The following is a 21,414-nucleotide window of genomic DNA, read 5'->3' as shown; positions in this document are numbered from 1 at the left end:
CTTCTTCTTCTTCTTCCATTGCTGCAGTTGCTGTTGTCTGTCACAACCACATGATGGCATTGTTGCACAAAACACCAGTACAAAGTACAGTGGAAGAGTACAGGATACTATGGAATAAAAAGCCTGTGTGATCATTGATAAGTTTTACATGACCGCTAAGATAATAAGATTTCTTTGTGAGACTTTTTTTTCTGACAACTGGTGATGAAATTTGGCCTGGAAGGCAACCACTATAGCATTTTTTTGTCTCTCTGAAACTTTTGCATTGTGTATGATTTAATTAGGATTCAATTTGATCTTTAAGCCAGTGCATCTTTGTAGTTGTGTTGACGTGCATGCTTCACTATTTTAATTTGCTGTCAAGCATCACCGGGCAGACGAAAGCATTGAGGAAAGCCATTACATCAGCCGCATACTGCAGACACACGTCATCTCCCTCATCAATGTGGCAATGATGCACAATAAGACTTACATGCTCCCCCTGCAGAGGGGGAAAAAAAGACATCTGTCCTCATCTGCACTGTGGACTGAACTTTCTGATTCAGTGTTTTTCCATTAGAAACTTTTGTCCTCTATTCACATGAACTATAGTGAGCTGAGTATTTGAGCTTGGAGCACTTTGACAGTAAATCCTTTATACCTCCTCCAAATCCTCTGACAAGGTTAAGAAATCATTTCTATCACTGTTTCAGAAATTGTGAACCATACACTGCTCCTGTTTGCATAATCCCTGGCACAGTGACGTGCCATTAGATGAATTTAAAACCTTAAGAAGAGGATTGGGGAAATTCTCAAATTACTATAGCATATATAAAAGAGAAAAATGCCCTTCAATAGATTTTTTCTGATAGTCAGCATAACATGTAGCTCTGGGAAGAGTAACATCATTATTCTAATGATTCTTATTATATGTAGTTGACAAAGCAAATACAGTAACAACCTTATTTGTGGAGAGGGGGATGTTTAATGTTTTATAGTTCAATCAATCTCCCCTCCTTTCAGCTCTGGCCACAAATGAGCTCTCTTCTAAATCCCATGTAAAATGCCAGGATGCATAGGGATACATGGTTTCTGAACTATCTGGGCACCATGCCAACCTACTTTTGCCCTGTATACATTTTTACTGTAATTATATTATAAAGTTCTAAGATATGTCAGTGAGATATCATTATATTATGTGAAGAAGTGTGATTTGTTTTGAAGACAAATAAGCATGAAACGAATCTTACTAGACCTGGGTTGTAGTTGAGTTATGCTTTAGATATGTCTGCAACTTGTGTTTGTTTGTGTGTATGTGTGCGCCTGTGTGAGTGTGTGTGTGTTTATGCGTTTGTTGGAAGGTGCTGTTTAAAAATGCATGAGGACATCTCACTGACTTAACTTAGTGACATTCTCAGAATCCTCACAATGTTCGACAGAGCGTGTGCATGGAGCACCTGGGAGTTTCCATAAGGCGCCTGAAAAAATGCAGAGCTTTCTGATGATATATTTGATGAACTTGTAAATTGAGCATATCACTATGCATGAAAATGTTGTACTGGAATGAACAGCCAATGGATCACTGATTTTTTATTTATTTATTTATTTATTCATTTATTTTAACTATCTACATCTAAGGTAAATCAGCATATTGTAGTTTGCTGTGATGTCCAAGTAGTAAAGTGAATGAGTGTTTTTACAAAGTTAATCTCATTAGTTTGAGGTTATTCAGATATAAATCACTCATTCAGTCATTTGATTGTGTAGCTCTGTTTGAGATTGTGATGAATCCTGAAACATCCAGTGCTGAGTTACATCTTACCATTCATTATAGTGAAAAAGCATATTTGTTTGGGTAAAATTTGCTTCTGACAGATCTCTGCAAAATCCATTTCATTGCATTCCCCGTGACAGAAAATTTGAAATAATGGTCATCTTAAAACTGGACATGAAATAAGTAAAATAATAATAAGGCAAATTAGAATGTGAGAGATCAATTTGGTTCCTTTTATGTGCTTAATACATTTATTTTTACCTGCCACACATTTGTTTTAGAGAGAACTTTTAAGGTATGCCAAGTTCATTAACCCGCACCCACCTTTACCATTCACAGTTTGAATATATGGTAGGAACCATCTGCTCACTGGAGCAAAATGTTTTACAGTTTATTCATTATTGATTTTACAGAGCATGCAGCTCATCTGTGGGTCCTTCAATATGGGAAGCCAAATATGTGGTTGATGTGGGACGTGCTTCTCTAATGGAGAGATTGACCATAATCGACCCTAGGATGGATGTATGGGCTTAATGACAGGCTGGGAAGACTTTTATCAGACATGTGGTAGAAACAGTGAACCAGTAATAACCTGAGACCTTACGCTAGCTCTGTATAAATTGTTTAATTTATTTATTACAGAAGAGTGAGTAACTTGTCTCTTAACAGGACCAATGAAGTTCAAAAAGCTTGTGTACTGTAAACTTACACCTTTGTACTGTTGTACATAGATAACATAAGCAACACATAGGTAATATAACATATTATCCTGTAATTTCACATGCTGCTGATAACATAGAATTTAATTGAAATGTATTGCTTGATTACATTTATCATGGGTGTGTGGTTGATTATTTTCAAGGGAAAGTAGGAACACTATTCAAATAGCTGTTGTATGACAAATAAAAAAATCTTCACATTTAGACCCCAATGCATTCCTGAAGTCAGGATAAGCATGTTTATGATTTGGCATAACTCTTCTGGAGAGCTACGTGAATTTCCCAGCTTATAACTGCATGAATTTGCCAGCTCTTACATGATACATTTAGAAGGGTCATTGGAAGAATCCCAAGTCAGACATTTTAACCAAGCAAGTACTGGTCACACAGAGTTGTTAGTTTGTGTATACAGACATGAGAAGTGTAACTGACAGGAAAGCCTTTTGCAAAAATAAGAAGCAGGGTAAAGGTTTTGTAAAGGATTCATCAATAATGCATGTGTGACTTGAGAAAGACGCAAGCAAGAGTGTATAAAAACACAGTGAAGACACGAGAACCGCATACACTGTATATACACCACTCCCCACAGTGCAGGGAACTGAATAGTGGCATACGCTTCTGTTGACATCTACAACAAGACACAATGCAGCTTGACCTCTTCAGAATATTTCTTAGTGAAATCTGCATTTTAATTTGGAATCCAACAGGGAAGTATAACGTTTTTCAAATCATTTTCAATGCTACAGCTGATACGTTGAGCTCGTAAGTGCAAATATGGACGCCGATATCTCTCATGATGTGATCACATCAATCTGACACCATTGAGAGATTTGCAGATTATTGGTGTTTATTTGTAAAATGTTCATGGCATGAATGTAAGGTCAGGTCAATGCAAATGAACATGAAGCCTAAAGTCTAAGTCTAAAAATCTCGTGAGCGACTATTGAAATATGTATCACGTTCATAATATTGTAAATTAAAAACATAGATGAAATGTAGAGCAAAAGATTGAAATTCATCTTTGTAGGTATCAGCAAACCGCAAATAAGCTTTCAAACATGTGCACAGCATCTCAGAAAGGCTGCTGATAAACGAGCAGATATTACATTCACCATCATTGGTTCAGCCACTCGACACCGAGGCACCACTGAAGCCACCCAGAACACAATAATACAGACATACACAGATTTTTGTCATTATTCCATAAACACTGATTATGGCACTACAACAGGAACATTTGCTCATAAATTGTGCGTTGTAGAACCAAAACTGTGAAAAGAAGTCATGGTGGAGGTCACAGAGAGGAAGAGAGGAGCCAGTTTTGATAAGATATCTGTCATAGTCAAAGGATTGTAACAGATGTGTTACTGAGTGATCTCACTCAATAGTGCTGTATAGTGTGAGTGGTTAGGTTCGTTATAGGTTCAGAGCGGTGGATGTTCAAGCCACAGTACGGTTTTTCAGGAAAGCTCCTTTGGAGCCATAAAGAAGCTCAGAGCTCACCCTGACCTACCTGAGCTTCAAAAAACTGATGGGAAACTAAATTCCAATCCCACGTTTTCTGGGAGAAGCTGATTTCTCTTTTCACATAAAAACTTTTACAAACCAACGTGGGAAAGTTACTTGTCTAGCATTACATGAACTAGTATCATTATACATTAGATACAGCTCACCCTACTTTGCTTACTCCACAACAACATCAGGAGATGATAATTGAGGGGAGCAAAGGATGTAAGGTGGCGGCTGATGGCAACTGATGGGCGTGATCTGTGCATAAGTAATAGAAAGGCAATCATGTGGGCAAATGCCTTTGGTTTGCAATTATAAAAAGAGAAATAAGCAGACATAGATAAAAAAAAAATCAGTAAGTTTAATAATAAAGCATAAATTACTAAATATAATTAAGTTTATTAAAATAAATTTATTGATCACAAAGCCCCAGTGCTGACATCGCAGCTCCAAATCCAAATCCCAGGGTTACTATCAGCTGAAGGGGTTTGGGGCGGGATGGGGATGGGCAAAAAAGACAAATATTTTGGGAGGATCAGCCAGGATCAGACAGGGTACTCTCCATGCCCTCAAAACAATTCCCAGCATCACTAGGTCCCCTCCATAGTTGCTGACGGATCCAGGGAAATACCATGAACATCCACACATGGGTACATTGCTACATTCCCATGGAGAAGTGGTAGTTGGTTTCACATGTGTCAAAAGACATGTGGCCTAGCCCTAACCATCCTGCATCAGAGCAAGGGCTGTGTGATGATGGGGACTATGAGGGTGCAAGAAATAGGACAGTCCTTTATTGTATGGGGTGTCTTTGAATCCGGAGGTCAAAAACGGAATGTTCACTGCCAAATAGTAATGTCCTGTAAAGTCTTGTATTCATCTGCAAATAACAATAAATACGCATTTGACTTGTTTCAGTTACGTTCACCAACAGAAATTGTTTAAATTGTCAGCTATTTGTCAGTTGACTAGCTATTGTTACTACATTACATTATAAGTCTTTGGTCACTTTGCTACCTAACCTAGCTAGTTACACTACTATCTTGAGTAACAATTTCAGATGGCATACAACTGTAATAAGCAATCCACCAAGCTATTTTTGACAAGCTTCAAAAAGTTGACATGAGTTACCACCATGTACTCTAATTTCTCTTGTGGGTTTGGTATTTTGTCATTTTAGCACCCATTGTAAATTTACATCAGAGGGAATATTTTTCCTTTGAGAATATGATACATTTAAGTCAAATACACATCTTTGCTTTTGGACACTAGTACACATCCAACAACTGGCACTATAGTAGCCACCAAAAGTAATGACTATATTGACATATTGAACCATTCAAATTTGTTACCTCAGTAAGCTATCACTAAGGACAACTAAGCGGTTACTTGAACTCTATTCAACTCCAGGTGACACATAGGTTATTGGCATGCTTCAACCAGTAACCACCCACTAGCATGACATGTACACCTATCTAACTGATACACTGCCGCAGGGCAAAGAGGAAGATAGCAAGGTAACAATTTTAGCCAGGAAAGAGGTGCTTTATTTTGCAAGCTGTGCAACAGACAAAACACCTGAAAGAGTGCTTCGGAAGCAAGGCCGGTGCTTGGTGTGAGGTTCTCTGTGAAGTGTTGCCTTCTGCTGAAATGCAGGGCTTGTGGGTTGCTCACTGGCTGTGATGGAAGCAGGCAAAGTTGCTGACTTTGACACGTTGGCTGGTGGTGGTCGCTTCAGGCAGCAGCTCAGCTGGAGTCCAAAGGAAAAGGGGAAATGTGCACCATTAGCTTGCCTCTGATGGCTCACCTCTTCCCAGACTTATGCATTTATCTTTCAGCCGAGGGACCTCAAAGTACTGTAGGTGTTTTCCTTGATGGGCTACAAGCCATGACACCTTGGCTTTGTCCCACTGCTGTCACATGTGTCTTTGCTGTTACCATGTGGATTTCTGTTGTTGGCAACTAGCTGATCGCTGTCCCAAAGTACAGTGCTGAAATGGAACTGCTCAGCCAAAATCCAGCATGGCGCTTGTACTGTCCAAAGCATAGCTGTCACACACCAAGAGTTCACACAAAATAAAATTTGCACATCTTTAAATGCTGGCAGCTATGTATGTCAGTATGTATTCTGACAAACTGTGATCCATTTGAGTATGCAGACAATTCTTTTGGTATGTCATTCAAAAGTGAGTTGTAGTTTCCTGGAGCTAGGCTCCACATTTACTCTTCAGTTAAGCTGTAACTTGATGTGCAATTTGTCAGTAAAGATGCAGATTTACTTCAAATATTTCAAGTTTATTATAGCTTGAAAAGCATTTGTTACAAAATACAAATAGGATTTGTCACTAAGCTTCAGTCTGTTAATGTTATTGGTTGAAGTGAGGCACTTTTTACATTAAACATTACAATTTAAATGAGGGAAACAGTAAAACCTCAATGACCTCTTTTCCTTTGAGGTTCTTGCAGTTCTGTCATGTTGCATGTCATGTTGTATTTCTCTTATAAGACCAGAGCATAATTGTCATTCAAGGTGAGTTTCGCCCATTTAACAAAAGAAACACTTTGTTTTTTTCATTGAATATTGTAATGTTCTTCATTGCTGGTTTCAGTTCCAGTACCGATGTACTGTTCTGATCACTGTTTGTGTCTCTTTGTCACCTTAGTCACCAGGGGATTGGTGGGTGCATGTGAAGGAAAAACGCAAATTACCTAACATGTAAACTGAGATTTGTAGTTTAAATGGTTGTTCTTACTGCATAAGTGGACAGTTATTTAGAACTCTCTTATCAGTTTCTCTATTTCAATGGACATTCTATGTAAGGTTTCTCTCTGTTGACAAGGAGGTGAAAGCATCTCCTTGTACATGTACAGACAATGGTTGGCACATATGCATGATAGACATATTGGGAGTGTAGACGTTATTTTACTTGATAAACTGGCACGCGCTCACTAAGCACCGCATATACTAGGCACACTCCTGATCAGGTCTGCTACCAAAGGGTTAAGGTGCCCCAAAGACAGAATATCATGGTCAGTCTTTAATGTGCACAATTTTAGTGCTGAGTTTCCTTAATTAAGCCATGTCATTTTTAATTCTTTCAGTACATCAGGGGACATTTTTTGGCACATTTTCCTTTTCACGTGAAGAGTGATCAGATTTAATCACATGAACGAGTATGGGGAAAAAGGCTGTGCATCTGTTTTACTCTTGTCATTCCTTAGCCATGTCTATATAGTCTGCAAGAACACGCACTGGGGTAATGGTGGGTCATGCCTCGGGTCTAGCATAGCATAACTTGTAAAGCAGACAAAATGCTTTGTTGCAAATCCTGAGTAGGTATAATTTCTCCTCATGGTAGCTGTGTAGCCACTGGTCTGACCCATGTTTTAGCTCTTATTTTTCCATCTTTATCGTAGAGAAAAGTTGTGATAGAGTGAAGAGGAAATAGCCTTTTTGTAAATCTTCTCTTTATAAAACACTGTTTGTGCCATATGGCTGGGTTTCAGAATCCCCTGTAACATGTATATGTGTTTTTTAGACTGCATATTGTTTTGCTTAAAACTTTCCAGTATCTGATTTTTTATTGAGTAATTTACTGGCTTACTGCCAGTTAATGGCCATACAATTTGATAAGATTCTGTCTGCGGCTCTTAAGTGGCAATACCTTTATTCAGCATTTTTACAGATGGATTTCACTGAGATCATTCCATCTTTTGAATGTGTAAGGCATTTAGAAAGAGAGCTGTAGTCCATTTAGTTAATGACATCATGTTTGAATATACATTACAGTATTAATGTTTATTATAAATGGTGTAATGAGCATAAACATTTTAGGTCAAATTATATTTCTTAGACCGATAGCGCACAATAAAAAGGTTTTTAAACAATCTTAAGTCTGTTAGAATTATGATTCTTGCACCAGGCCTGCATCTTACAGCTCTGAGCTGAACCATTTAGTTTAGTTTAGCTTAGTTTAGTTTAGTTAAAACATGCTATAGTAAGAAACAAACAAAACAATCAATAAAATGAACAATAAAAATTTACAACAAAAATCTCAATAAACAACAAAATAAATATTACCAGAAAGGAGTAGGAAGAAGTAAATCACTTATCTAGTCCTACTCCTTTTTTCTACTTCATTAATGTACATGAGGTTTATCATGACTAGTCCAATTATCCACCCCAGTCTCAATTACACACAACTTAAATAATAACCTCAATGTTCATCATCATTATACATACATAATCAACATGCAGGTGCCCTTCAGGCATGTCCCAACACTCACAGAAAGAAAACAGGAAAAAATAGCAACTTCATCATCGTCAGCAAGCATCACCTTCTTGAGACAAACAAGGCCCCTTCCTCATCCCTGTAGAGTTCTACATCAAGACCATTCCACAAAGTCACCCCACAAATTGAAATACACATACTCTTAAGACTGACTATACCTATCAACGGCATTTGATATGGACAAAATGAAAACTATTGGTTCTGTAATGCTTGTAAATTTCTCTTCAGCATTTCAACGTTTTTTTTAAATCTCTTTTTGTGCAAATCTGTGATTTACTGACTCCCTAATGTGGATGTAAAGACCAAGAAAAGAGACTGATCTTTATTTAGATGTAAAATAATTGATATGTCTGTGAACATCCTCAGGCATGTGGTCCCAGGTGAATCCAGTCTTGAGGATGTGAGCAATGAATAGAGGCAGTTATCAGTTAGTTACAGCTCAGCGTTGACAGAGGCTGTGGCTGCTGCCAGGGGATTTGCACTGGATGCCTGCACTTTTGTCAACAAATCTTTTCTTTTGTAACTTCAGAGCCGTCTGTGGAGAGTAATTTAAGTCAGTTGTAGCTTCCTCTCATTTCTTTTTATTCATTCAAAATTGAACAATGAGTCATAAATGCCACAGTGTATGAGTGTTGGTACCTCATACAAACACTGCGAAATAAAACAGATAACCCAAACCTTACGTATCTAAAATACATTTTAATTTTGCTTAAATTCACAATTGTTACAATTTGTAATTTATTGTATCTCATCTATTGTTTTAAACACACTGTACAACAGCATCATGTAAAGGGGTTTACATCAAGGCACAAGACACATCCATAATCAGGGAAACCTTTCAGGAGACTATTTTAATGTCATCCCCCAGAAAAACTGTTATGTGCTATTAGAAACAAAAAAAGAAAGAAAGAAAAGAAAAGAAGACTGAAACTACGCTGTCTGCTGAAATAGAATGATCAAGAGTTCCCTCTTGCTGTTATTTAAATGGCCTTACCTCAAAAAGAAAAAGAGTGTGGAATATTGATCACCAGCAAATGTACGAAACAGAAGTGCTTTATTAATTTTACCCCAGTAGTTTTATACAGTTTGCTCCTTTATTGAGAACAAAAATTGAATTTCTCAAAATATCTTGAATACAAGAAGTCAGTACTGTTATCTGTAGTCCATTCTGATGGGATGGGGAGTTTTCATTCACGGGGACTGGATATGGATGTTACACTCTCCTACTGTTGTACTGTTAAAAATAGAGAGAGAAAAGTTAGTAAATATCATGAAATTGGTTTTACAGTCATATCCTACAAAAACTGAACAATTTTTATTTCGTGTACAATAGTAATCCTTGTATTTTCTGTGGGTTTTTGTTGTTTACTTTGTTTGCACCATTAACTGATACTCCATTACTTGCACTTCAAAACTGAGGGATAGAAAACTGATATTACTCACTACAACTGCATATTTTCTCATTCAGAACATTACTCCTGGCTAACTCTCCTTCGTCGGCCAAATGCTTGGGATCCTACATTGGTGGGGACAAAGTGGTTGTTTCCAATTCCTCCTGAGCGGCTGAGGAAGTCTGCCAGGCGATGGGTTACACAAGTAGCTGTGTTGCAGGCTCGCTTTTGTGCTGTAATGCTGCTTTGTGGGAATAAAATTGTGACAACATTAGATGCATTGGATTAAAGCCAATAATGTAAATGTATAAATAATGAAAATTATGAACGTTAAGTACGTACAGACATTTTTTTTCCTCCCAGATATATTGCTATTTAGAGTGTAGGTGTTAAAACTATATCTTACCTAACAGACAAAACTCAAAATTCAAAAAGTACAAAATTCACAGTAGTTTTTTCTTGCATCAAAAAATCAACATTTATAAAACAAACAAAAAATGTCAGGGATGGAAGAAGAAGCAAATGTATCCTTGTAAAAAATATGTTTATTAAATCAGAAATGTCGTTAATATTAATGAGAGCTCCCTGGGGAGGTGTTTGAACAGATGAGAAATTATACTAAGGAAATTGTATTTCCACTAAGGAAGAGAACGTATCAAAACTGTATCTGTCAGCTACTGCTATCTGTTGCTCTGTCAAAGAGAGTTAGTTATGGGAAAAAAATGAACTGCAGTCAGAACCCATGGGTTTTTTCTTTTTTTTTGAAAGTCAGTCAGCAAGCAAAATCCACATGCAATGGTTCTTGCAAGTCAGGACCAAGTTAGCATGGTAGATGCTGCTTAGATGCGATCAAGCAGCTCTCCAAAGCGGGCAAATTCATTATTCTCCCCCACACTGCGTCTCTTGCCGGGTGTGCCTGCTCCAACATTGGTGCGTGGGTACGATTGCAATCTGTGCAGCTCCTGCGACAGTTTGCCCAGCACGCAGGTGCTGAGGTTGCAGCAGCGTTTGGACATGGGTCTAGGCAGGCTGTTAAGAGAGATCACATGCAGAAACAGGCTCATAATGACACATGCAGACAAATTTATTCCAGATGCTGCATACAGCTACGATGCAGTATTTGATCATGATTAAAAAAAAACAAATAAAAACATGCTTTCACCTGCTTGAAGTACAAAAAAATATCAAAGAGTAACTGGGATCCTTATTGCTTCACCATGCTTTAAAGTTTATTCTCTAAATCACTCAAAAGGCACTACTTCTATCATGCATACAACTGCAGCTTATGGCTCTAAATCATGCTCCGTTGCATTTCGCATTCTGTCTCCATGCACTGCAAGCAAACAGGCACATCCTTGGTTTCATTCAACTAATAAATAAATTAAAGAAAATCATGCAATTGACAGATAGCGATAGGCTTCTCCCTTATGAATGGAACCCTTGCCTCACATACCTCTGTGACCTAAATAAGTATTACCAAGAACGCTCTCATATAAGAGACATGTGAATTTTTTTCTTTCTTGGATGTGAAAGGCAAAATCAGCATTAACATAAGCAGAATGATGACATGGAAAGTTCTTTTCGCATTTAAGATCACGTGGTGTATGCGCAAAACCTGAAAGCTGTGAAATGTTATGAATATGTACCTATCTTCATCATTTGTTTCCTGCTCCAGATCCTCAGCAGCCATATGCATAAATTCTCTGATGATAGCATTTAGTAATCTTCTTGCTTCATGATCTGAGAGTGTGGTTTGATCCTGGAAGGACTCCAGTGCATTTCTGTAAATATGGTTTTAATTCAAAGTATGTTTTTGTGCAGCTACTTCAGCCAAAATGTATAAGGGAAATACTCCTTGGCAAATATTGAAGCAATCTTTACATGCCACAGAATACTTTTATCACAATCAAAACAATTGGCTAAGTGTGGGGCACTTAAATGCTGTCCGGCAGCCAAGTTCAAGATTTATTACCAGATCGATATTAATGAAAGAATAGGAAGATTGGTTAAGACACATTGATTTGATGGTATCTGTAACTCTCAATGTACTACTGCTATTTAATTATACAGGAACATTGAATTAAATCCTCCATATGATGGTTTAAATATTTCTAACAGTTTAAAGTGACCGCAACACACAGTAATTTCAAAAGAGAGAGAATTTTCAATAAATTTGTCATATTACAAGGAGTTAGTGGATAAAATACATTACATATTATTTTAATTTAACCCATGAAGAGCTCAGTAATATTTAGTCAGTCAGTTGTGTTTAATAATCACAAACATCACATCTCACCTTGCAGGAGCTGCATTTGAACTGTACATTTGACAAATGATGAGAGTGTAGGCTAAAAGGAAAGCAGAGATCTTCAGCATAACCATCTTCTTCTGTGATGAGAAAAAAGAAGGTTCATCACAAAACTACACCACACTTTAACCAGAAAAAAATCTGTTAAAAGATTAAAAGATTATCAGTAGGTCAGATGTAACATGCTTGTCTAAAAACAAAAGGCTAACTTTTATTTCTAAAATATTCTCTTTTCACTGAATAACTAAAAACTCATTTTCAACATTTTTTTTTTCAAATAGATATTGTTAAGTTCCAGAGTGAACTTAGCTGGTTCAATCATTCTAGAGCACCCGTGTAAGAATAGTATTCAATTCCTTTCTCTACAGAAATTCCTGTGAAGAAAAAAACCCCTGCTTTTATGCCAAGATTAACATCACCCAAACATACAAACAAAAAAAAAAATCTTTTTGATTGGCGCATGATTCCGTAGCCTCCGATAGAAAGAGCTGGAATCGGGACATCCCGTGCATGTAGGTCCTGCAACTCCAGGTTTGGACTGAAGGATGTGGTATTAGAGATATTAGCGAGATTAGGGCCCTCTGACTGCGCCTCCCACTGGAGCCTGGCCATTAGTGTAATGAACTACTCCTCGTGCACCGCTCAGCATCACTCCACATATCCTTGAAAATGTACCAAGCCTTTTTCCTTACACTGTCACACAGCCAACTATGCAGCAAAAATGCTTCCTACCTACTGCTACTTACACTTCACAGTTTGAAATACACAGAGAACATGCTCTACATAATATCTGAGTAGTTGAAAGTCTTCACTTACCTTTAGAATCAAAATCTGAGGCAAAAAAAAATGGATATAAACTGTTTGTCAGATTGTCTGAGTTTCAGTCAGTTACATTCAGTTACAACGCACATGCTTATATATCCACTCCGTTGGTCTTTCTATTGACAGCGTGGGTGTTTGATGATCTTTCATTAGCCAACCAAAAGCATCATCGTCTTAAGCCAACCAATCAGGTGTGTCCCCGATTCTGGAAAATGGGAGAGTATGTCTCATCAATTACGTCATTGTTCCATCACAAAGTGCTCATTCACAAAAATTCACTTGTTGTCAGCATGGTCCCATATCACTGGTAGTGAATCTGTTGTTAACGCAAGAAAATGTTCACAGTTTAAATATCTGCAATATTTTAGCCATCCTAAATGATATTGGTCTCTGAAATACACTACTTCTTCATATTTTTCATATGTCATAGTTTTATAGAAACTTTGGCAATGCATTTGTTCTTAGAGCCACCTACTGTTTGTCGATACACACTGCAAGCCTTTATTTTCTGGTTCTTTGGGGTATTCATTGTAAACCACCATGGAAGGAAAAAACTGCATTCGATTCTTAGAGATAAGAGTGAAATTTCTTAATTCACCATACTGATATATTCACAATGCACATCATTCTTTACATTAAAGTATTAGTAAATCTTTTTGACTGACAAATCATAGTATGTACTTTATAATGATTGATGAATGACTGCTTACACAATTATTAGATCTGAAACAATAAAATGTCAGGAATGAAATAATAGATGATTATTGTATTATTATTTGTATAGGTGATTATTGTATTATTATTTCATTATTTTAGACTTTTCTCCAAATAAATTCTCTCCAGACTAAAAGCCTTTCTTACTGTCTAGATCACAACCATCAATAGCATTGATTAAGCGTTCTCAGTGTTTTTCTTCCTTATGTGTTTCCAGAGTGAAGTGACCCTTAGTAGAAATAAAAGAGAAGAATAACAATAATGACTGTTACTTTTTCAGAGGTAATTACAAAACAATTTGTCTTGCAGGATCATCTGATCCTCCTTACTTTTCATTATTGGACAAGGCATCGTAAACCATCTCCGGCGAGACTTGTATTTTACGTCACAGAGAAACCCCATTAGTTTGGTTGAGTCTTTTAATGCTATTGAACACGGCAAAGGGCCAGTGACAGATCCAGTAAATCAGGCCAGCTAGACAGTGCTGGGGTCTCCCCTCAACTCTGCCACACACACAACCTATACTCCCACTCACTGATGGATTCTTCTCCATAATGAATGACTACTTCCGGCTGAGACATAGCATGACCATAGATCAGTGAGTGAGTACAGGCTACGAGCAATTTCTGTTGTAAGTTTTCATCCCTGGCATGAAACTTACGAGTCAATATCGTAACCTTTTCAATCTATCCTTGTTCCAACATCTCATGGTATACCCACCCTTGTGTAAGTTATTTCAAGAGACAGATAATCATTTTCCAATTTCAGGAGAAATAGAAAGAACAGTGCACATTAAATCATATTCAATGCATATGACCAACACATATGCAGGTTTGAAGTGAAGCAATTAAAAAAAAAAAAAAACTTGTTAAAACTGTAAAGTTCTCCTGAACTCAGATATTCCTCTCCCTCACCAATGAAACATTGTTATTTCAGTTAAGGAGTCTTAAAAGATAGATACAGTATGCACACATGCTGGTTCGTTTGAACATATAAAAGTGGCAGAACAGGCTATGAGGCTGTAATGGCTGTAAGGACTTTTTGAAAGCAGTCTAATATCCTTTGTTTGCTGTTCTCTTCCACTGTTTTTGCCGTGCAATAAATTGTTTGAACATCTGCGTGTCAGAGAGAACAAAGAATGAGAGGGATTTGCAGGGATTTTTGAGATGGAACCTAAACCCTATCAATCTATTCACTTTCAGACTGAGACTCATTTTAAAAGGAAAGAGGACAGCTAAAAGAGTCCATCCTCAAACATTAAGGAAATGAGATGTAATCATTGAGTGTTACTCATCAATCAACCCTGCTCTGTCACTGCAAACCAGAGTCTTCCCGATAGCATTAGTTCACTTCAACCTTTTAAGCGTCATCTTTATGCTGCTTAGAAATTACATTGACTGATATTGCTGAGTAAAACTTATGCGGTTATATTAATGCAAATAAAATAGGGCTCAGTTAAAATGTTACATCTACCGATTGATTTGTAACATTGCATTTAGCTGCCACCACCTGTGCTTAGAGTTTTAATGAGTGTGAATATAAAGGGTATTCTGAAATAAATTCCTGCTGAATTTCTTCTCCCTCCAATGTTTCATCCCTTTGATTTAAGGGTGAACATTAACTTTGCCAATAACAATCATGTCCAAAATACCAGGATCAGATATGAATCAGATCCAGTTATAGCCGTGACAAGAAAATGGGTATGCCTCTTTTATCTTCTCAAAGATTTCTTTTTAGGAAGTAACCCTTAAAACTCAAAAAAGTGAATGAACACTGTTGAGACACGTTGATTTTTTTTTTTAACATTGTGTTTGTTCTGTTGGTTACTAAAATTTTATCTTTTTACATTCCACTTATAGTGAACAGTGAGCTATGATTTCATTGAAATACAGCTTTAAGCCCTATCTGGTGAGGCTAGATTTCCCCTCTCTGTTTGGTATAATAGGAACAAATAATTGTATGAATGTGTGTGTGTGTGTGTGTGTGTGTGTGATTTAGGTTCTCGTGGCCTTGTTGATACCAAATATCCCTGTAAGGACATAAATATCTGACAAGTGAGGATCCGGTGGGGATATGTTTCCCTCTTGGGAAAAATGCACTTAATGCCTTACTGAGCTTAAACTACCATTTTCTGATTTTTGCCTAATTTGGAAAAGATCATTTTAATTAGATTATTAATGTTTTGTACAAAAGACATCCTTTTTTGTCTACCATTACACATTCTAACTATAATTTTCTTATGCAGTAGGCTTCCATAATTAGAATGAAAGTGGCAGAAAACCAGATGTTACTTTGGTGGGACTGCATGTAATATGTCTTGGGCTCATCATAACATTAGTTGGGAATGACTTAAAAATCATTGCAATCAAAACTCACTGAACACAATCCAATGTCATATCCTACTATTCCAACTGCATTGATTACATTCAAAATTATTCATTTCAAAGTTAAGAGCAGGTGCAACAGCATTATCTGGGAAAACCTTTGACACGGATGAGTAATCATTGATCACAACATCACCCTTCTTCATTTCATTTTCATTTTTCGACTCACATGGCAAGTAGCCAAGAAGCACGTTTTTTTTTTTTTTTTTTTTTTTAAGAATATATGATCAATACATTTGTTACATTTGTTAATATGTATTATGCAAAGTGAGACATTGACTTCACTCAGTAATGTATTTGGCTCATCAGAAATTTACAGCAGGCTGTACGTCAGAGCATAAAATTGAAATGACAAAGTCTTATAGCTAACCTCACACTACATCACATGAGATATGACTCATATATTTCACCAGAAAGATGAAATAAATTATGAAGTTCTGGATTCCTGGACATGCAGAAGATACCAAATCCAAAAGCTTAAACAATTCAGCTTAAAAAATGTACTAGTGTGATACTACAACATACTTTGGTAAAACATACATCAGGCAAGTGTAAATAGATTGATTGTGGATAGGTTACTACAAGTACATTATCACAGCTTCTTTTGAGCTCAAGAAAATGTTCAGCTCACTTGGTTGTATGAAACAAAAAATGTGAAACAGGAAACAGAAGTAAATGAGAAAACCTTTGTTTTGACAGGGTACAGGCCTGTGCGTCTCACTCCTCAGTTAAAACTTGTGCAAATGTGGGGGTTAGGAATGTTGCCCTAGACATGACCTTAAACCTTTTCAGATGGGGTAAGGTTCAACATTTCAGTGAGGCCAAAGTCTGTAATACATACCACTGAAAAAAATAAAGCAAAATGTGCTTTTTCACCAAACAACAAAACTTAAATTTAAGTTGTGTCACTAGTGAGATATTGTGTATACACTGCCATCTTTATAGTTTTTTTTTTTTTTTAAAGAACAACTCAAAGATTTCCTATGTCAAAATGTCAAAATTTTTTCACACCTTTGATTTGTTAGTAGCAATCTTACTGAAGCTTCAGTCTCACTTAACCAGGTTGTGAATCCCTACCTTCTAGCAGAACATATAACAATCACAATACTTCACTCAATCAGTATTTTATGTGTAAAGTATACATGATATGATACAGATTTGAATATTAATTCCAACACATTTCTTTATGTTCCTGTAACTAATTCTAGGGTTGAAACGTTCGGAATGTTTCTCTAAGTTATTTGTAGTTAGTGGGCGTGTCTACATATATAGCCCGCTTAAGAACGTGTACGTGAGGTTTGTCATTTTTCCCCCAACCTAAAATTATGGGAATTTAGTTTGAAGGTATCCAGGTGAATGTTGCGACATTATTTACATTCGATCAAAAACTAATCAATAGCTATCCATAGTGATGGTCTAGATCGCCCAGCCAATCTTAGTCCTGTAGAGGCGGGGGATAGCAACATGTGCAAGATGATATAGTGCAGTTTAAACCAGAAGGAGAGATAGTGTCCCATGAAAGCATAGATTATCTGCGAGACTAGTGTAAAATGGTATCGACATCTTTATTGAACGTTTCTTCGGGGCAGACATTTTTGGGTTTATGCAGTTTGCTGATCACAGTTCTGTCTTTGTTGGTTATTCGCCAGCTCATGAAGCAGCGGAGACCCCGAGGGTTTCCTCCTGGGCCGACACCTTTACCTATGATAGGGAACATTCTCTCACTCGCGACTGAGCCGCATGTCTACATGAAGAGACAGAGTGACATCTACGGACAGGTATGACACCTGACCCACGAGTAGCGCTTTTCAGAATTCCTATCTTAGGTCTCAAATAACTGTAGAACACAGTATGAATTGTAGCTGTGAATTTCAACATTGCACATCCTTCATGCAGTTTATTCTGCAGCAAAAATGTATAAACTTTAAGAATTTTTGGAACTTTGGTGTTTGATTTTGGAAGTTTCTCTGTGTCCATACAATGGTGCTTTCGCGCCAAAGACAGACGAACTGTAATACATTGGTGTGTCAAGGATCTACTCGGCAAATTCCGTTAAACCTTAACTGTGTCATTAACAACGTTTAAACGAGAACAAAAGATCATAGCTTTTCCATTGCACTTTCTGCAGTGTTCAGCGCTTAGCGGGACTTGCAGACCAGCCAAGATATGCTGAGTCAGCATGCTTCGCTAACTATTGCCATACTTTACAAACTGCATTCGACTACTTATCAAATGTAACATATAATTGTATGTTCCCCTTCATTCCTTTTCGTTTGCACGCCATTTTAAACAGCCATTGCATACATACAGTTTAAAAACGTCCGTTAATAACTGAATGAATCTATAATTAATTATACATTCATTCATTTACCACGTTGGATGTTTACTTAGTGATGTCTTAATTGTTTAATATATTTACTGTGTCATTCTAGATCTTCAGTCTTGACTTAGGAGGCATCTCTACGGTTGTCCTAAATGGTTATGATGCTATCAAAGAATGCCTATCCCACCAGAGTGAAGTCTTCGCTGATCGACCATCACTGCCTTTATTTGAAAAAATGACGAAAATGGGGGGTATGTAAGATATATCTTACAAATTACACTGGCCATTGATTTTTCTTTAACCATAATAAAATCAAGAAAATGCCAAATAACTTTTTGTTAAATAACTCTTTCATGTTTTTGAAGTACTTCAAATGGCACAAGAATATATATATATATATATGTTAATTGACTTTAACACTTTCGTGTCCTTTCTGAGTAATGCCATTACTGATAAAATAAGCAGTGAGTAGAGAGAGAATTCAGCTCTCTGAGAAAGACCAGATCACCGTCCAAAAGTGATGTAATCGGATTAGCAGAATAACAGTTCAAGTTCTGTCAGTCCCTGGAAAGTGCGGATAAAAATAGATTTGCACTCATTTTTACTTACGCAGTATTTGTCGTGAAGCTCTATTACCATTTTTGGTGTATGTATGTTCTTTTTCCAGGACTTCTCAATAGCAAGTATGGCCGGGGATGGATAGAACACCGTAAACTGGCTGTGAACAGCTTTCGTTATTTTGGAAGTGGTCAAAAGATGTTTGAGAAGATCTCTGAAGAATGCATGTTTTTTGTGGATGCCATTGATAGTTACAAAGGAAGGCCTTTTAATCCCAAACACCTTGTGACAAATGCCGTATCCAATATCACAAATCTTATCATCTTTGGGGAACGCTTCACCTATGATGATCGGGAATTTCAGCACATGATCGAAATCTTCAGTGAGAATATTGAGCTTGCAGCCAGTGGCTGGGCTTTTCTTTACAATGCTTTCCCTTGGATTGAGTACCTTCCCTTTGGAAAACATCAAAAGCTCTTCCGTAATGCAGCTGAAGTATATGACTTCTTGATACAGATAATTGAGCGTTTCTCGCAAGGAAGAGTGCACCAGTCACCAAGACACTACATTGATGCCTACTTGGATGAAATGGATCAAAGTGCCAGTGATGAGGCTACTTCCTACTCCAGAGAGAATCTGGTTTACTCAGTGGGGGAGCTCATCATTGCTGGCACAGAGACCACCACCAATGCCTTACGCTGGGCCATCCTCTATATGGCCCTTTATCCCACTATCCAAGGTCAGTTTGTGAAAGAGTATTTGATAATATACTCCAAAGAAACAAAGACCATGTTTCAGAAAATGCACCCGAAATGGAAATGTGATAATGTTATGCAGTCTTTTCAGAATTACATGAACACTTTCAAGTTATTTTGCATAGTTTTTGTGTCGCCAGCTCCACTAATTCTATATATTATTTGTGTGGCTCTTTGTTTGCAGATAAAGTTCAGCGGGAGATTGACTGTGTCCTCGGTGGCAAGGCACCCACTCTGGAGGACAAACAGAGAATGCCTTACTTGGAAGCTGTGTTGCATGAAGTCTTGCGCTTCTGCAACATTGTTCCTCTTGGTATCTTTCGTGCCACTTCTCAGGATGCCCTCGTGAGTGGCTACTCTATTCCCAGAGGCACCATGGTGATCACTAACTTGTACTCTGTACACTTTGATGAGAAGTACTGGAGTGACCCAGGTATCTTTTGTCCAGAACGGTTTCTGGACAGCAATGGACACTTCATCAGGCGTGAGGCATTTCTTCCTTTTTCAGTAGGTGAGTCTGACATACGCACACCAGTGCTCATCCTTCCCCTCCTTTGTACTAAAAGGCAAAATTTGTGGCATTGGAATAGTCTCATATAGATTTTATGTAAATGAAGTCATCAATATTAAATGGTCTCCATTAGTCTAATGGGTATTTGGCTCCATTTAAGTGCTTAATCAATAGATTATGTAGTGTGATAAAAGTCTTGCTTAGTACTGGCCAGTATAGTACACAGCAGTGCAAACACTGAAGTGTCAACTTACATTATTAGGTGTTCTTAGTACATTTATGTGCCTGTCTCTGGTCTAACATTGTGATTTAGGCAGACGTCACTGTCTCGGTGAGCAGCTGGCCAGGATGGAGATGTTCTTGTTCTTCACCTCATTACTCCAGAGGTTCCATCTGCAGTTCCCACCAGGAAGCCTGCCCAGCCTTTCCCCAAAACTAGGCATGACTCTCCAGCCTCTCCCTTACTCCATATGTGCTATACGGAGGTAGTAGTGCAACTCCCCCACTGCTTTAGCTCATATGTATTCACCTCGAGGGATCTTACTGAGAAACTCAAACAAACAAAAAAAGCAGATCTCCACAGTTTGAATTCCATCGTGTTTTTCAGAGAATTTTGACCCCTGTTACTGATTCTCTGAACTTTCCCTCAGTGCACTTTCACAGAATGCACTAAAAGAGACATGTTCCTGAAAAGGCATAGAAGACTAGGATATACAGTGTTACAAGCAACATCCAACGCTGAGCATTTGAATTTGACAAATATATAACCCCCATCATCTCAAAGAGAGGGTGCTGTGCTGTATAACTTGGATTACTTGAAATGAAAAACATATACTGTACCACAGACAAGTTCAGTGTTGTCAGTGTGAGGGAAGTGGTATTATGTCAATAATTGACAGAGTTTACCTCTATAATGGTTTACAGACTCTTTTTTCATTCCTTGAAATGGGAACACATGGTTCCCCCATTTCTACAGCAGGGTAAGTCTAGATCAGCTGCCTTTCCCAGAAAGCTTTGTACATGCTGTCTGACTTACGTTGGTTTGGTGCCATATTTCAACGCTGACCCAGCTGTGGCCTTGTCCCTGGTGTATCCGTTGAAACTCTGTTCATAGACTCGTATTTTCTTCTTTTTTGTTAACTATGGAACAATGGTGTTATAATTAAAGTTGATTTATATCTCTGACATGATGTAGAAATATACGGTTTACTTTTATTATACTTTTGTCCATTTTGCATTCACTTTGCATTTCACTTTTCACTTTTTTTGTCCATTTTGCATTCACTTTGACATGTAATGGCATTTGATAAAAAAAAAAATGCAGTAAAATGACTAAATGAATTCTGTGTGTTAAAGTGATTACAAAGAACTGATA

The 21,414-nt window shown here is 37.5% G+C and overlaps 2 protein-coding genes across 2 annotated transcripts; one reads left to right on the top strand and one right to left on the bottom strand.

Annotated features, from left to right (window-relative positions):
• Positions 1-10,503: 10,503 nt before the first annotated feature.
• On the bottom strand, positions 10,504-12,046 carry calca (calcitonin/calcitonin-related polypeptide, alpha). The gene is made up of 3 exons (XM_030766415.1): positions 11,961-12,046; positions 11,311-11,445; positions 10,504-10,693 (listed from the first exon to the last, which is right to left on the bottom strand). The coding sequence occupies exons 1-3, from the start codon at positions 12,044-12,046 to the stop codon at positions 10,504-10,506; spliced, it is 411 nt and encodes a 136-aa protein (XP_030622275.1).
• Positions 12,047-17,432: 5,386 nt separating this feature from the next.
• cyp2r1 (cytochrome P450, family 2, subfamily R, polypeptide 1) lies at positions 17,433-21,167 on the top strand. The gene is made up of 5 exons (XM_030764694.1): positions 17,433-17,670; positions 18,325-18,466; positions 18,883-19,512; positions 19,713-20,039; positions 20,353-21,167. The coding sequence occupies exons 1-5, from the start codon at positions 17,443-17,445 to the stop codon at positions 20,526-20,528; spliced, it is 1,503 nt and encodes a 500-aa protein (XP_030620554.1). The 5' UTR covers positions 17,433-17,442; the 3' UTR covers positions 20,529-21,167.
• Positions 21,168-21,414: the final 247 nt, after the last annotated feature.

Source organism: Chanos chanos, chromosome 2, assembly GCF_902362185.1.
Source record: "Chanos chanos chromosome 2, fChaCha1.1, whole genome shotgun sequence".
NCBI lineage: Eukaryota > Metazoa > Chordata > Actinopteri > Gonorynchiformes > Chanidae > Chanos > Chanos chanos.
The sequence above is the reverse complement of the archived record's forward strand: the minus strand, read 5'-3'. Positions and strand labels throughout refer to the sequence as shown.

What these genes read in the sequence shown, in the direction of transcription:
- calca (XM_030766415.1), bottom strand. Translation starts at nt 12,046, where the DNA reads ATGGTTATGCTGAAGATCTCTGCTTTCCTTTTAGCCTACACTCTCATC. An exon ending in TCAAATGCAGCTCCTGCAAG is followed by an intron (nt 11,446 to 11,960) that starts GTGAGATGTGAT and finishes CCATATTTACAG; the next exon opens with AAATGCACTGGAGTCCTTCC. An exon ending in GAAACAAATGATGAAGATAG is followed by an intron (nt 10,694 to 11,310) that starts GTACATATTCAT and finishes CTCTCTTAACAG; the next exon opens with CCTGCCTAGACCCATGTCCA.
- cyp2r1 (XM_030764694.1), top strand. Translation starts at nt 17,443, where the DNA reads ATGGTATCGACATCTTTATTGAACGTTTCTTCGGGGCAGACATTTTTG. An exon ending in AGAGTGACATCTACGGACAG is followed by an intron (nt 17,671 to 18,324) that starts GTATGACACCTG and finishes GTGTCATTCTAG; the next exon opens with ATCTTCAGTCTTGACTTAGG. An exon ending in CCTTTATCCCACTATCCAAG is followed by an intron (nt 19,513 to 19,712) that starts GTCAGTTTGTGA and finishes CTTTGTTTGCAG; the next exon opens with ATAAAGTTCAGCGGGAGATT.